This window comes from Capricornis sumatraensis, chromosome 5, assembly GCF_032405125.1.
Source record: "Capricornis sumatraensis isolate serow.1 chromosome 5, serow.2, whole genome shotgun sequence".
NCBI classification, from domain to species: Eukaryota; Metazoa; Chordata; class Mammalia; order Artiodactyla; family Bovidae; genus Capricornis; species Capricornis sumatraensis.
In genome coordinates, this window is record NC_091073.1 from 101690389 (window position 1) to 101707361 (window position 16973).

A 16973-nucleotide genomic window follows, 5' to 3' on the forward strand; every position below is an offset into this window, starting at 1 on the left:
CAATAAAACGTAAAGAGAGCACAAATGAAATTATTTTTTCTTCTTTTGCTACTGTTTTCTTGATGTGTATTTTATTTCATCAAACCTTGTTCAGAGACTTGATATTTATCTCAAGAATTGGGGGTTTGATGTTTTAAAAATTCTCTACGTGGGTTGGGAGCTATGAATGCTAACATAAAAGGAGATGAAGCTCCTCTTTTTCGAACTCAAATGTCACTTTCAGAATAGTGAAGATCCGATTCTCCAAAATCTTGACATCTTTTGTTTTACTTCTGTCCTTAGGATAGGATCTCCCTTGGTATTTTAAATATAACTGTTTCTGAGGTATCCGTGCATTTGCTCTTAATAAATATCTTTGATTTCTATGATTGATCAGAAGTAGAGTTGAGGAATATATACAAGGGAGACAGAATAGAACTAATAGTTCAAATGTTTCTAAATAGAAAAGTGAGGCAAGACCAAAGTTTATTTATGAAAAATATATTAATTTTTAATATATAAACTGTATTAAATAATGTAGTTTATGTAAATACTATATATAACATATACACATATATAAACATATAGACCCCAAGTTGCAAAGACTCGGTCTGACATGACTGAGCAACTGAACTGAACTGGACTGAAAATTGCCAAAGTAATCCTGAGAAGAAAGAACAAAGCAGGAGGCATAATCCTCCTAGCCTTCAGACAATACTGCAAAGGTACAGTAATCAAAACAGTGTGGTACTGTGACAGAAACACATACAAACCCATGTATAGAAACAATGCCATGTCAGTCGCTAAATTGTAAATTGACTCTTTACGACCTCAAGGACTGTAGCCTGCCACGCTCCATTGTCCGTGGAACTTTTTAGCAAGAATACTGGGGTATGTTGCCATTTCCTTCTCTAGGAGATTTTCCTGACCAGGGGTAGGACCCACGTCTCCTGCGTCTTCTGCATGGGTAGGCGGATTCTTTACCACCAAGTCACCTGGGAAGCCCAATGCATGTAATCTACGTTTACACGTGTACAACATGTATACCCTTTTACTATGTTCATAGTAAAAGTATGAAAGCAACAGGAGAAAGATACAGAATATAAATATAGGTATACCTCGGAGATACGGAGGGTTTGGTTCCAGACCACCACAGTAAAGAGAGTCACAGGGATCTTTTGGCTTCCCAGTGCATATGTGTTACATTTATACTATATATAGTGTAAATGTTATGTAAATAGTTGACAGCATGCATCTAAGTTCAATTTTTGCTTTTGGGAGTTTTCTGGAATTTATTTTCTATCCATAGTTGGCTGAATTTGGATGTGAAACTCATGGATATGGAGTGCCAACTTGTTTGTCTTTATCCATTTTAAAATTTTATTTTTAATTATTAATATCCATTAATGGATTTCTTAATATTGAACCAATTTTTCATTACTAGAATACATTGCTCTTGATCATACTGTATTATTTTCTCAACGTAGTATTGAATTCTGTCTGCTAATATTCTATTTAGGAATTTTGCATCATGTTCATGAGTAATAGTGGCCTGTGGTCCAAATCATACTAGATTTTGGTTTCAATGTAATAATTTGCTGCATAAAAGGGATTAGGACATTCTCTTTCATTTTTCAATGCTCTGAGAAGTCTTTGGAGCTCTGGGAGTATCTGGTGTTTGAAGATTTAGGAATTTCTCTGTGAAACCTTTTGGATATGGTAGGTTTTAATACATTTACTTTTTATTCTTCAATAATTTTGTTTCATCAAGTGTAAATTGTTCTGTTTAAACTTTCTGTTTCTATTGGGGTCAGTTTTAATAATCTGTATCTCCCTAGGCAATTATTGATTTCATTTATTCAATTTTATTTATGTAGAATAATATATATAGAATAATGGCATCATTGACTTGATGAATTTGAGCAAGCTCCAGGAGTTTGGTGATGGACAGGGAAGCCTGGTGTGCTGCAGTCCATGGGGTTGCAAAGAGTGGGACACGACTGAGTGAATGAACTGGACTCATTTATATAGACGTCTGTAAAGTATTTTCTTACTGCTTTAAAATTTTTTGTTTCCTTTATGTCATCTAATTGTGCTGTTTCCCTTTTCTTGATCAAAATAGCTAATGGTTTGTCTTTGGTGTTCGTTTTTTCTCCCAAGAAATAACAAGAATTTTGATGTATTGATTAGGTCCATTTTTTTTGTTCTCTACCTCATTCCTTTATGTTTTTATCCTTTCCTTCTTCATCCTTTCACTTGGTTAATCCTTTTCCTGCACTAGAAACTGAAATCATGCATTTTAATTCTTTCATTTTTTACTGATAAAAGTATTTAGTGATAGAAAACTTTCTCTCATTACTACTTCAAATGTATCCCATAGATACATATCATTTACAAAGATTGTCTTATTTCAGTTTTATTTCTCCTTTGATCCAAGTGTTTTTAGTAAAACAACTTTAAAGATGAAAGGGTCTTTTGTGTGTGTGTGTGTGTTTTAATATTTTCTAGCTTTGTTGTGTTGAATTGAGAATGTTGCTTGTAATATTTTTACTTCATAGGACTTACATTTTCTTTGTGACCTAATATATTATGGTTTGTTATTTTTTTTAATATTCCAGGGGTACTTGAGAGGAAGATGCATTTTCTCTATTAGATGAGGAGTTTGATGTATATTTGTGAAATTCTCATTATGTTATTTAAGTTGTCCATCTGCATTTTTATTTTTAGTGTTTTTCTTCTATGTCTCTTTGACTTACCTATAGTTTTTGTTTAAAAATGGTGATTGCTGTTTCTTGGTATGTGAATAGTCGTGTGTTGTAGTTTCATTTGTGAACTGTGCTTTTTGGTATTAAAAAATGCCCTTCATTGATGTGATTAATGCTTATTGAATGACATACTGTTCATTCAAATGTGGAAAATTCTTAAAGAGAATTCTTAAAGGGAATTCTTAAAGAGATGGGAATACCAGGCCACCTGACCTGCCTCCTGAAAAATCTGTATGCAGGTCAAGAAGCGTTAGTTAGAACTGAACATGGAACAACAGACTGGTTCCAAATAGGGGAAGGAGTACGTCAAGGCTGTATATTGTCACCCTGCTTATTTAACTTATATGCAGAGTACATCATGAGAAATGGTGGGCTGGAAGAAACACAAGCTGGAATCAAGATTGCTGGGAGAAATATCAATAACCTCAGATATGCAGATGACACCACCCTTATGCCAGAAAGTGAAGAACTACTAAAGAGCCTCTTGATAAAAGTGAAAGAGCAGAGTGATAAAGTTGACTTAAAGCTCAACATTCAGAAGACTGAGATCATGGCATCTGGTTCCATTGCTACATGGCAAATAGATGGGAGACAGTGGAAACAGTAACAGACTTCATTTTTTTGGGCTCCCAAATCACTGCAGATGGTGACTGCAGCCATGAAATTAAAAGACACTTGCTCCTTGCAAAACAGTTATGACCAACCTAGACAGCATATTAAAAGCAGAGACATTACTTTGCTAACAAAGGTCCATCTAGTCAAGGCTATGGTTTTGCCAGTAGTCATGTATGGATGTCAGAGTTGGACTATAAAGAAAGCTGAGCACCGAAGAATTGATGCTTTTGAACTGTGGTGTTGGAGAAGACTCTTGAGAGTCCCTTGGACTGCAAGAAGATCCAATCAGTCCACCCCAAAGGAATTCAGTCCTGAATATTCATTGGAAGGACTGATGCTGAAATGAAACTCCACTACTTTGGCTATCTGATGGGAAGAACTGGCTCATTTGAAATGACCCTGATGCTGGGAAAGATTCAAGGTTGGGGGAGAAGGGGACAACAGAGGATGAGATGGTTGGATGGCATCACTGACTCAATGGACATGAGTTTGAGTAAACTCCAGGAGTTGGTGATGGACAGGGAGGCCTGGTGTACTGTGGTCCATGGGGTCGTAAAGAGTCAGACACAACTGAACGACTGAACTGAACTGTTCATTCTATATTTTTAGCCTTTCTAAATTGGCTTTAGTATGTGTATAGCGTATATAGTTTGGTCTTGCTTTGTAAGCTGAATTAAAACCTTTTTTAATAGATGAGTTGAATCCATTGATAAATATTGACATGACTGATGTCTTCAGTCACAGTTGTATCGTAGTGTTTTGTAAATATGTGTATTATGTATGCTATGTTTCTTTCTAAGATATGTGTTCTTTTATTTTATTTATACCGAAATTTTTTGTCTAGGAAGTACTGCCGCCCCCCTTCTTGCCCCCGCCCCCTGCCACCACCAGTGATTGTCTTTTAATGTATACTTTTAAGAAAATGCTCTTAGCTGCTTTTTTTTTTTTTGTTTGGTTAAACCTTTACTCTCGATTTCTCCATTTTTATTGGTATACTTTAGTTTCCATCCTTTGCCTCCATAATAAACAATAAACTTACTCTACTTTCCTCTTTTTCTTCTGCCATTTTTTTAGCTGCATATTTTTACTTCTCAGCAGTGGCCACAGGACTGGAAGTCAGTTTTCATTCCAATTCCAAAGAAAGGCAATGCCAAAGAATGCTCAAACTACCGCACAATTGCACTCATCTCACATGCTAGTAAAGTAATGCTCAAAATTCTCCAAGCCAGGCTTCAGCAATACGTGAACTGTGAACTCCCTGATGTCCAGGCTGGTTTTAGAAAAGGCAGAGGAACCAGAGATCAAATTGCCAACATCCGCTGGATCATGGAAAAAGCAAGAGAGTACCAGAAAAAACATCTATTTCTGCTTTAGTGACTATGCCAAAGCCTTTGACTGTGTGGATCACGATAAACTGTGGAAAATTCTGAAAGACATGGGAATACCAGACCACCTGACCTGCCTCTTGAGAAATCTGTATGCAGGTCAGGAAGCAACAGTTAGAGCTGGATATGGAACAACAGACTGGTTCCAAATAGGCAAAGGAGTACGTCAAGGCTGTATATTGTCACCCTGCTTATTTAACTTCTATGCAGAGTACATCATGAGAAAGGCTGGGCTGGAAGAAACACAAGCTGGAATCAAGATTGCTGGGAGAAATATCAATAACCTCAGATATGCAGATGACACCACCCTTATGGCAGAAAGTGAAGAGGAACTAAAAAGCCTCTAGATGAAAGTGAAAGAGGAGAGTGAAAAAGTTGGCTTAAAGCTCAACATTCAGAAAACTAAGATCATGGCATCTGGTCCCATCACTTCATGGGAAATAGATGGGGAAACAGTGGAAACAGTGTCAAACTTTATTTTTTGGGCTCCAAAATCACTGCAGATGGTGGATGCAGCCATGAAATTAAAAGATGCTTACTCCTTGGAAGAAAAGTTATGACCAACCTAGATAGTATATTCAAAAGCAGAGACATTACTTTGCCGACTAAGGTCTATCTAGTCAAGGCTATGGTTTTTCCTGTGGTCATGTATGGATGTGAGAGCTGGACTGTGAAGAAGGCTGAGCGCCGAAGAATTGATGCTTTTGAACTGTGGTGTTGGAGAAGAGTCTTGAGAGTCCCTTGGACTGCAAGGAGATCCAACCAGTCCATTCTGAAGGAGATCAGTCCTGGGATTTCTTTGGAAGGAATGATGCTAAAGCTGAAACTCCAGTACTTTGGCCACCTCATGAGAAGAGTTGACTCATTGGAAAAGACTCTGATGCTGGGAGGGATTGGGGGCAGGAGGAGAAGGGGACGACAGAGGATGAGATGGCTGGATGGCATCACTGACTCGATGGACGTGAGTCTGAGTGAACTCTGGGAGATGGTGATGGACAGGGAGGCCTGGCGTGCTGTGATTCATGGGGTCGTAAAGTGTCGGACACGACAGAGCAACTGAACTGAACTGAACTGAACTGATGGCTGATTCATATTGTACGGCAGAAACCAATACAACACTGTAAAGAAATTAGCCTCCAATTAAGTTTCTTTTTTAATTTTAAAAAAGGCAGGCAATCATATGCTGAACTGAACTGAACTTTCATGTAGTTTTCCACAACTTTTGTTTTTATATTAAACCTACATTTAAATATTCTAAATGTTCATGAATTAGACATTTTGTTCAAGTTTCCTACTCATTTCTTGGTTGAATGAAGTTTATTATCTAAAAAATTCCTTGAGTCATGGATACAGAGTTTCTTTATTTGAAAACTTTTAATTTCTTTTTCCTAAAGCCTTGATACTTAAAGGGCCACTTGGGGATAAAACTTCCTTAGGTTACACTTTAAATTATTATTATTATTTTTACAAAATACTGCTTCATTTTTTTCTTTTTAGTGCTTTTTGAAATTTCTGATTCCTAAGGTTTTTTTCAGATTTCTTTTGAATCTTAGGAACTGAAAAGATTTAGTAGGATGTGCCTTGGAGTCTTGATTTCTTTAGGTATTAATTTTCCAAGATACCCAATGGGCTGTTGTTTCATTTTGTGCATTCAGTTTTTTTTTTTTCTTTCTGTAAGTTTTCTTGGTTTACAATTTTTAAATGTTCAATCTGTTTACTTTTCCTCTTTATCACTCTATTTTTCTTTGCCTGTTTTCCATTCCTACTACTCTCTCTTTCATTTTTTCATTTCTACTAGTTTTTAAAAAATTCTTCTTTTTATCCTCCACTTTGGGTCCCAGCATTTACTCAATACCCTTTATCGAATAAATGTTCTCAATCTATTCTGTCTTGCTTATCTTGTATTGTATCCTTGAGGTATGAGATAATATTGTCTTTTTCTTCCCTCTCGTTCCTGAGTTTTGTAAGTTTTCCTTTCACGCTTTGCTTTTGATTGTCCGTGTCTGCCATAATTTTTCGATTTTTGACTCAAAGTGGCTTTTCATATCCCCAAATTCTTGTTTGAGTATATTAATTCCACCTAGGTTGTTATCACCCAGATTTCTTGTGCTTCACGCTGTTTTATTGGATGGAATTTTCTTCTCGACGTGTGTTGGATTTTTTTTTTTGTAATACTCTCATAACAATGTGTTCATTATTTTTTTCTATTCATTTTTTTTATGATATTGGGGGTGTGTTTGTAGGATTCCTAGCTCATTGGCTCCCTCTTCTGTCATTACAGCAAACTGCAGATACTTTTATTTCAGCTCAGTTCAGTCACTCAGTCATGTCCGACTCTTTGCAACCCCATGGACTGCAGCATGCCAGGCTTCCCTGTCAATCACCAACTCTTGTCTGTTGTGTCAGTGATACCATCCAACCATCTCATCCTCTGTCATCCCCTTCTCCTCCCACCTTCAGTCTTTCCCAGCATTAGGGTCTTTTCCATTGAGTCGGTTTTTTGCATCAGGTGGCCAAAGTACTGGAGTTTCAGCTTCAGCATCAGTCCTTCCAATGAATATTCAGGACTGATTTCCTTTAAGGTTGACTGGTTGGATCTCCTTGCAGTCCAAGGGACTCTCAAGAGTCTTCTCCAACACCACAGTTCAAAAGCATCAATACTTCGGCGCTCAGCTTTCTTTATAGTCCAACTCTCACATCCATGCGTGACTTCTGGAAAAACCATAGCTTTGACTAGACAGACCTTTGTTGGTAAAATAATGTCTCTGCTTTTTAATATGCTGTCCCGGTTGGTCATAGCTTTTCTTCCAAGGAGTAAGTGTCTTTTAATTTCACCATTTGCATTCACCATCTGTAGTGATTTGGAGCCCCCCAAACATAAAGTCTCTCAGTGTTTTGATTGTTTCCCCGTGTATTTGCCATGAGGTGATGGGACCAGATGCCATGATCTTAGTTTTCTGAACGTTGAGTTTTAAGCCAACTTTTCACTCTCATCTTTAGTGGACTTTTTATTTTGGTGGTGGGGTAAGCTTGTTTGCTCTTTGAATTGTGACTCTCCTCTTTGCCTTTTTGCTTTTTTCTCCCTTCATCATCCCATAGCCAAAGGGCTTTTATCTCTTTTTGTCTCATTTCTCTCTCAGTGGCTATGTGTTTCAAACAGTGCTCTTTCAAATTATGTCTGCTTTTAAGTCCGTATAGTTCAAGGTGTGATCTGCTTGTATATCTTGTTAGTATTGAAACTTAGGGTTGACCTTGTCTTTCTAAAACTTTGATTCTAAATCCATCTTTAGGTTCATCATTATCTCTCTTTAAATTTCTTTATTATAGTTTTTCACAGTATACGTTTGCTTGTAACAGAGCCTTGTGGCAAAGAAGGGGTGGGAGAGGAGCATGATATAACACTTCCTGGCATTAGGTGACTTTTTTTGTTCTTATTTTTATTTTTAGTTATTTTGAATTTGGGGCAATTTCTGTCTTTCAGGTTATCCCGAAAGCATGGTTTTTATGAATTTTGTTTATTTTTATTGTTCTGTTTTGCTTCCGGAGGAAATGTTGAGAAATGGGGATCTAAACCACCATCCTTGTCTTTAGGAGCCCTGAAGTGTTCGTAAAGCTAGAGGTTTTAAAAATGCATTAAAAAAAAAAAAAGTTTGGTGTTTACCTTGGTGTTCATATTATCTCATTTAATTGGCACAATTTTCTTGATAATGTCTCCTCTTCACATTTGAAGAAATTGAGAGAACACGCAACTAGACATGATAATTTGATGTAAAGTGATGCCAAGCTTTGTGTTCTTTCTACTATATCATTCTATCTCTATGGCAATTGAACTTACAAAATCATACATTAACAACCGACTGTAGCCTAATAAAGTTTAGTGAGTATTAATATAAACAATTTATTCACCTGTTCCTAGTCTCTTATCCTGGATCCCTGTTACATTTCTAGTAGCCTCTTCTCCATTGATTGCTACTCTTTGCCCTGCAGAGTGGCATCCTTTTTGCTCTAGGCAATATAATGTGCATTTACTTCTGCTTTATTGACTGTGCCAAAGCCTTTGAGTTTGTGGATCAACAAACTGGAAAATTCTTAAAGAGATGGGAATACCAGACCACCTGACCTGCCTCTTGAGAAATCTGTATGCAGGTCAGGAAGCAACAGTTAGAACTGGACATGGAACAATAGACTGGTTCCAAATAGGGGAAGGAGTACGTCAAGGCTGTATATTGTCACCCTGCTTATTTAACTTCTATGCAGAGTACATCATGAGAAACGCTGGGCTGGAAGAAGCACAAGCTGGAATCAAGATTGCCAGGAGAAATATCAATAACCTCAGATATGCACATGGCACCACCCTTATGGCAGAAAGTGAAGAGGAACTAAAGAGCCTCTTGATGAAAGTGAAGAGGAGAGTGAAAAAGTTGGCTTAAAGCTCAACATTCAGAAAACGAAGATCATGGCATCTGGTCCCATCACTTCATGGCAAATTGATGGGGAAACAGTGAGAGACTTTATTTTTCTGGGGCTCCAAAATTACTGCAGATGTGACTGCAGCCATGAAATTAAAAGATACTTGCTCCTTGCAAGGAAAGTTATTACCAACCTAGACAGCGTATTAAAAATCAGAGACATTACTTTGCCACCAAAGATCCATCTAGTCAAAGCTATGGTGTTTTAGGTAGTTATGTATGGATGTGAGAGTTGGATTATAAAGAAAGCTGAGCACCGAAGAATTGATGCTTTTGAACTGTGGTGGTGGAGAAGACTCTTGAGAGTCCCTTGGACTGCAAGGAGTTCCAACCAGTCCAACCTAAAGGAAATCAGTCCTGGGTGTTCCTTGGAAGGACTGATGCTGAAGCTGAAACTCCAATACTTTGGCCACCTGATGTGAAGAACTGGCTCATTTGAAATGACCCTGATGCTGGGAAAGATTCAAGGTGGGGGGAGAAGGGGATGACAGAGGTTGAGATGGTTGGATGGCATCACCGACTCGATGGAGATGAGTTTGAATAAACTCCGGCGGTTGGTGATGGACAGGGAGGCCTGGCATGCTCTGCTGTCCATGGTGTTGCAAAGAGTCGGCCACGACGGAGCGACTGAACTGAACTGAGTGCATTATATCATCTACGAAATTGATTCAACAGATGTTAGTTTTGTTTTTTATCCTAATAGAGTACTCCACTGTACATTCTCTCCAAACATACCATCATTTTCCCCTCAGCCCACTTTCACTATGGAAGGATCAATGTAGATTCATTGTGTTTTCAAAACTCAATGCAATGTGGGGTTCCATTTTCACCTCTGAATTGAAACTATCCATATGCTGAGGCTGTAAAGTCTCCTAGCTCCTTGGAAATGATTGCCCCCAGTAGCAGCAGCTGTCAACAGCTTTTGGCAGCCTCCTTTCAAGAGTGGGGTGTTATATTGTCTCTAGTTTTCTTTAAAGTAATTTAATCTGCACCTTAGGGGTGCTTAGTTAACAGTTTTGAAGTACCTTAATCAGGAATGCACACTCTGGGGGTAGTTAGTTAACATTTGAAAGACCCTAATCAAGATTCTATACTCCAGAGGCAACCAGTGCATCAGATACTGCTCTCTCAATATGCAGCGGTGGGTACATTAATTAGAATAAAAGATGTTAGAGGTAATTTTTCATTGGTGAACCCAATGGTATTTAAGATAAGCAGTTGACCAAGTTGCTCCACTGGGGCATCAATGGAGGATAAGGATTTGATGAGGCCAGTAGCCTACCAGTGTGGGTCTGGAGCTTGGTTTGGTCTTGTGCTTGCAGCCTTCAAAGGACTTTTGTTATCTGACCTGTCCACTGGAGCGTGGTAAGTCTCTAGCTCCACGTGGGCCAAATCCTGCCTGCCTTTGCCTGCTTCTCCACCCAGAGCTCATTGGACACACACTCTGGCTCGACTTGTTTGCATTTCTTGTCCACAGAGATGTTGTCAATTTTGAGCTTTTTTTTTTTTTTTATTTCTTAGCTTATATTTTATGTATAATTGAGTTTTGAGCAGATTGTGTATCTTAGGTGTGAGTTTACAGTGCCAGGTTGATCAGAAGCATAAGAATTATTTTTAAGCAGTAACTTTCTTATTTTCCCCTTAAGAATATTGTCAGTGTTTTGAGGCCAGGCTCAGAACAGTGAGGGCAGCGTGACAATGTACAGTTCTGTTGATACTTTGTGGTCTAATTAGGCTTGGTAATGTTTTTGAAGGTTTTTTTTTTTTTTTTTTTAATGCTGAATTCTGATTCATAGTAACAGTTCTCTTAAACAGGGATAAGGTTCTTGAATACAACATGTAAATTATATAGGTTGAAATCATATATATGAACTTTATATAATTTATGGACCCTGCATAGTGTAAGGAGTGACATCTGTAGGAATTTCTATAGGAAACACTGCCATTAACTCTTATGCCTTAACTGACAGGTATAACTGTAAACGATAAATAAAATGGCATATTCAATAAAAGGTTAATGTGTATTACCAGGGCCCTTACCTTCTGCAGTTTAATGACGTGTGTATAGGCCTGGCCTGTGTTACCTATCTTCTTACCAAACATACTGAGAAAAATAAAGCACAGGGGCTGGTCTAGGTTGCTTTCTGTATTTACTGATGAACAGAAAAGTAGTTTTCTCTTATGAGATATTTAGCTGCATAAATGGACTATTCACCTTGCTTGTCTGTTACTAAATAGGCTCTTATAATTAGCTGTAGGCCTTGGAAGCAGAGATACCTAAAGTTAACTATGGTTTAATGGAATCATGGAATTATAGAGCTTGAAAAGACCTTAGATAGCATCTAGTTAATTCTTTCATGACTACCTTAGTGTCCTAGTTAAACCCACCTTCCACGATCCCACATATCCACTGAGGTGTAGATATATATGCTTATCTGTCTGCCCTGTCTTGTCTGTTTACCTGTTTAGTAATATGTGTGTGTCTAAAAGAAACAACTGGGACCAGTAACATTCTGGTAGAAATAATTGGTTCAAGAGTATAAAAGTCTTTTAACATTTAACACAGTCCTATAGGTTAAAGTCTTCTAAACCAAGTTCAAGAAATTCTCACTTGATAAGGTCCTCAGCAAAAAGAAAAAAGAAAAAAAAAGGTAAATATAAAAAATCAAAGATAAGAGAACTGGGAAAGGTATAAAGTATTTCTAATTTTCAAGTGTTTTAAAACATTGAATACATAACAGTAGAAGTGCATAGAAGAGGGTGATTTAGGGTTTATCAGTGTTGGGACTTGATGTTTTGTTCTAATGATGGTGTGAAGACTTGCTGAGTTTCAGCTAGATTATTTTTGTACAAGGCTTTTTTCCTTAAAGCACCAATAATTCTATCTGACCTCACCGGGTTTTTGTGATTATTAGATGAGTCTTCATGGCTGATTATATTATTCTTTAGAATTGCCTTTTAATTTTCAGCTGATGCAAGTGAAATAGATAATATAAATTAATTAATATTGGCTCTGTTCAGTGTTTATGCTCTAGGAGATTTTGGGAGACAAACAGAAAAGATAAGTTTGTAAGCAAATGTGCCATTTAGGGCTGTGGCATTTTATTATCCATACCTTGCTTATTTGTTCTTTGTAATAGGCTATCTGTCATATTAGGGTGCATATAAGTATCTGTATGCCATGTAGTCTAGGGGCGTGTTGATTTCAACTGTGTGTACCTCATACCCAGCACGCGTCATCACCTAGCTCGTGTGCAAGGTGCGACGTTTAGGTGGCCCTGATGTGTCCTGTCTGGCTGATGTGCTCGTTCGTGAAGATCATTCTGTCCCAGCTGAATTTCTGTTACTTTTTTCCTGCCTAAAGCTCTACTTGGAGGTTTTGCTTCATTTTCCCTCTCTGCCCAGCTGCATTTAGATGGCTCCCTGGCCGCTAAGTCCTTTTCTTCTGTTGAAGCTGGTTTTGCAGGATGGAGTACTGCGACCTGAGGTGTCCAGTTCTTTATGTGTAAAACAAAGCCAGTAACTAAACTGTCTGTTCTTGGAATGTCATGACTGGAAATATTGATGACTTTTTTTTTCACTTGGCTTCAGAACTGTCATGTCAGTTTAGAGGCTGAAAGCTTCTTGGTTCTACTCCCAGTTTGCTAGTATTAAAATATTAAAAATTAATTACCGTATCATCAGATGCCCTCTATGCTGTGAAGGAAACCATATGGATTTGATCATTCTGTCTCCTTCTCTCTTGTTGTGGGTTGGTCTAGTGAGTTGAAGTTAAGGCAACAGCATTATGGATAATCTGTAGAGGGCTTATTCACTTAGGAACAAATTTGTGTAAGTAATTATATCATGGATGTCATTAAGTGAAGTGAAGTCATTAAGTTTATACGTGCATTTTATGAGTTGGGAGCAAAAAAACAAATTGAGGGGAATAGCGCACATGTTGTCTGAAGCGGAGGTTTCAGAGACTTTATCCAGTGGTTAAAAGGACTTATTCCATATCCTGGGATATTTTCATTCTTTCCTAAATAAATTTCAAAATACTCCAGTGGTGCCGAAGAACTTTGATTGGGTCTGTTGTATAGATGAGCTTGAATCTACTAAAGAAGAATGTGCACACGCTTTCAGGAGCCACATTTTTAAAAAATTCAAAAGCCTCTTTAAAGGCTTTGAAGCGTGGGTTTCAGCAGTTGTGGCACTCCTGCTTAGTTTCCCTGTGGCGCATGGGAGCTTCCTGGACCGGGGATCGAACCGGTGGCCCCTGCATTGGCAGGTGGGTTCTCAACTAGCGGACCACCAGGGAAGTCTTGGAGGGATCACATTTTAAAAGCCTTTCAGGTGTTTAGAAGAGTGAAGGAGAGAGGGGAGGGTGGGAACAACTTGATTAGGGTCCATCCTTAGGCCTTTACTCACTTTTGCTTTTGTCTATTGTAGTCCACCATTTGTAAAACAAGAAAATTATTTTTAGGCCAGAGGTTTTTAACCTGTAGTTCTTCTGGTTGTTGTGGAAACCCCTGAAATTATATGAGAAGTGTTAGTTGTATGTGTGTTAGTTTGAGGGAAAGGCCTGTGGTTTTCAGTAGATGACAGACGTCTCAGAGCCCAGCCCTGCCCTCTTTCCACTCCTATCGGGGTTAAAAGCCAGCGTTAAAAGCTATTTCTTTCATTCCCAAACCTTATGGTTTAGATGAAAGCTGTCGTCTAAAGATCTACTACTCAGAAAACTTACGTGGATTAGCAAGACCTATCTTTAGTAGATAATGATAATATGTTAGACGTGTATTTAAAGAAAAATAGAAACTTTTTTTTTCTTTTGTATTTAGGGGAATATTCTTCTATTCTTCAAGTTGTTTCACGTGTACATACTGTTTTTCCTTTCTTTTTCTTCATCTCTTACATTTTGTTACACTTTTAACTTATATGTCTTTTCTTTTCCACGTGTATTTATGTCTTTTTATCAAGCTACCTATCGCTCCTAATTAACCAATATGAATTTAAGACTACGGTGTGGCTCTTTGGAATTCTGCAGCATCAAGTATGGCATTTTATAAACAGTGAATGTTGATAAATGTCACGAACCAACTGACTCACTGCAGAAGTGTAGAAAATTTTCTGTGGCGATTTGCTTACTTTTAATGTTTCTACCCCTTATTAACTGGGTTGGATATAATTTGAGGAACATAATTTTTTTGTGTGATTCTTAGAGAGTTACTGTGTAAGTATAATTTAATTAGATTTAATTGAAAAACATCTGTGGTTCCTTTTAAGGGCGTGGTCCCATTTTTTAGATCCATACTGGGTTTTCTTTTTTTTTGCATTTCCATACCTTTTTTTTTTTTAACTTTTTATTTTGTATTGGGGTAGAGTCAGTTAACAATGTTTGGTAGTTTCAGGTGAACAGCAAAGGGACTCAGCCCTACGTATACGTGTATCTATTCAGACCCATACTGGTTTTGGATGTGGTTATGCAGTCTGTGGCTACTGATTGATTTTTAGTTTCTTTCTTTCTTCTTTTCTTTTTTTTTTTTTAACAGTGAAGGAAATGAGCCTCCAGGACATCAAGGAGGATTTGGAGTTGGATCCAGAGGAGAACAGCACCCTTTTCATGGGCATCCTCATCAAGGGGCTGGCCAAACTGAAGAAGATCCCAGAGACAGTGAAGGCGATCACAGAACGCTTGGAGCAGGAACTTAAGCAAATCGTGAAGAGGTCTACAACCCAGGTGGCTGACAGTGACTATCAGAGGGGAGAGAACCTCACGGCTGAGAACCAGCCAAGGCAGGTTTTTGCTAACTGTATTTACTATACCTTTTGAAGGGTAGGCAGTGGTAAGTATTATATGTATCTTTGTTGTTGTTTAGTCACTAAGTCGTGTTCTAGTCTTTGTTGATGTTATTTCTTTTTTTAAAAAAACTTTATTTTGTATTGAGGAGTATACCTAATTAACAAATAATATTGTGACCATTTCAGGTGAACACCAAAGGGACTCAGCCATTCTTATATTAATACATGTGTCCACTCTCCCCCAAGGCCCCCTTCCATCTAGGCTGCCACATAACACTGAGCCGAGTTCCCTGTGTGATACAGTAGGTCCCTGTTGGTTATCCATTTTAAATATAGCAGTGTGTACCCGCCTCCATCCCACATACCCTAACTATCGCTTCCCCCATCCTTTCCCCCTCTGGCAACCATACGCTTGTTCTCAAACTCTGTGAGTCTGTTTCTGTTTTATAGGTAAACTCATTTGTATCATTTCTTTTTAGATTCCACATATAAGGGATGTCAAAAGATATTTCCCCATCTGACTTACTTCACTCAGTATGACACTCTCTAGGTCTGTCTATGTTGCTGCAAATAGCATTATTTCATTCTTAAGGACGAGTAATACTCCATTGTATATATATACCAAGTTGATGTTATTTCTTGAACTTTGGATGCAAACTCAGATTGGTGAAAACAGCTTGGATGAGTGTAGCTCAGCTGGTTTTAGATGTAGTTGAGAAGTTATCCATACTCAAAGGTAAGAAAGTAGCAGTTATTGAATATTTCTTAAGCACTAAACTGTATTCAAGGCAATTTATGTATATTACCTTATTTAATTCTCATTACAACTTTTTGAGCTACTTACTTAGTATCCAGATTTTACAGTTAAGGAAACTGGGGTTCAGAGATAAAGTAATTAGCTCAAGGTCACAGAACAAGTGGCTAGTCTTGGAGTTGAGTGCAAGTCCTTGGTCTTTGTTCTGTCCCATGCTTTCTCCTTCAATGTGTGGTGATATTATATTTGCCAATAGGCATCAGTCCAAGGAATTCCTTTATGTACTTAAAACAACTAACATTTCATAATTCTTCTTTCATGGGGGGAAACCACATCATCCTCTGATTCTGACTCTCTTGACTGTCATACACTGGGCTTAAAGCTTAATACTCTGATGTCATCTGATGATGGGAGAAGATATTTCAAATTGAGGCTTTCCTAGAAAATCCAAGATTCACCCTACATGGGTCTCTGTCCCTTCTTCCTGCTTCTCTCTTCTATTCCTCAGCCTGCCATGGGCACCAGATATGGGCAAGGCAAGAATTTGCTGTCAGAGGTGGAAAGGCCAATGGAAACCACGGTTTTATCTGGGAACAGAGGACAAAGGAGAACATTTCTTCTGAGTTGCTCAAATAATATGAGTTCCTGGGAGGTGCTGGACAGTGTGTTCTAGGCAGTATCATAATCAGACTGGCTTGTTGTGAAGGCACTTCTACTGTTTGTACTTAGGACTTTAAAAACTTTTTAAAAAGAAGATAAGCGAATTTAAAGAGAAATAATAGCTTACTTAGTGTGGAGTCCCTAGATGTACTTTAAATTTTTGAAGAAATTGATGTATTCTACTTACGTTTTTTATATTCTTTGGATTTTCTAAATAACACTGATTTTAATTACACATTCATTTCAGTTCAGTTGCTCAGTCGTGTCTGATTCTTTGTGACCCCATGGACTGCAGCGTGCCATGCTTTCCTGTCCATCATCAACTCCCAGAGCTTGCTCAAACTCACGTCCATTGAGTCAGTGATGCCATCCAGCCATGTCATCTTCTGTTGTCCCCTTCGCCTCCTGCCCTCAGTCTTTACCAGCATCAGGGTCTTTCAAATGTGTCAGTTCTTCGCATCAGGTGCCCATAGTATTGGAGTTTCAGCTTCAGCATCAGACCTTTCAATAAATATTCAGGACTGATTTCCTTTAGGATGGACTGGTTGGATCTCCTTGCAGTCCA

General features: G+C 38.1%; 1 protein-coding gene across 1 annotated transcript in view; it reads left to right on the top strand.

Annotated features, from left to right (window-relative positions):
* Positions 1-16973, top strand: part of EXOC4 (exocyst complex component 4) — an 816431-nt gene that overhangs the window by 69957 nt on the left and 729501 nt on the right. Inside the window, exon 6 of the mRNA XM_068972655.1 lies at positions 14745-14988. Coding sequence (XP_068828756.1) covers positions 14745-14988 — 244 coding nt within the window. The remainder of the gene's footprint in view (positions 1-14744; positions 14989-16973) is intronic.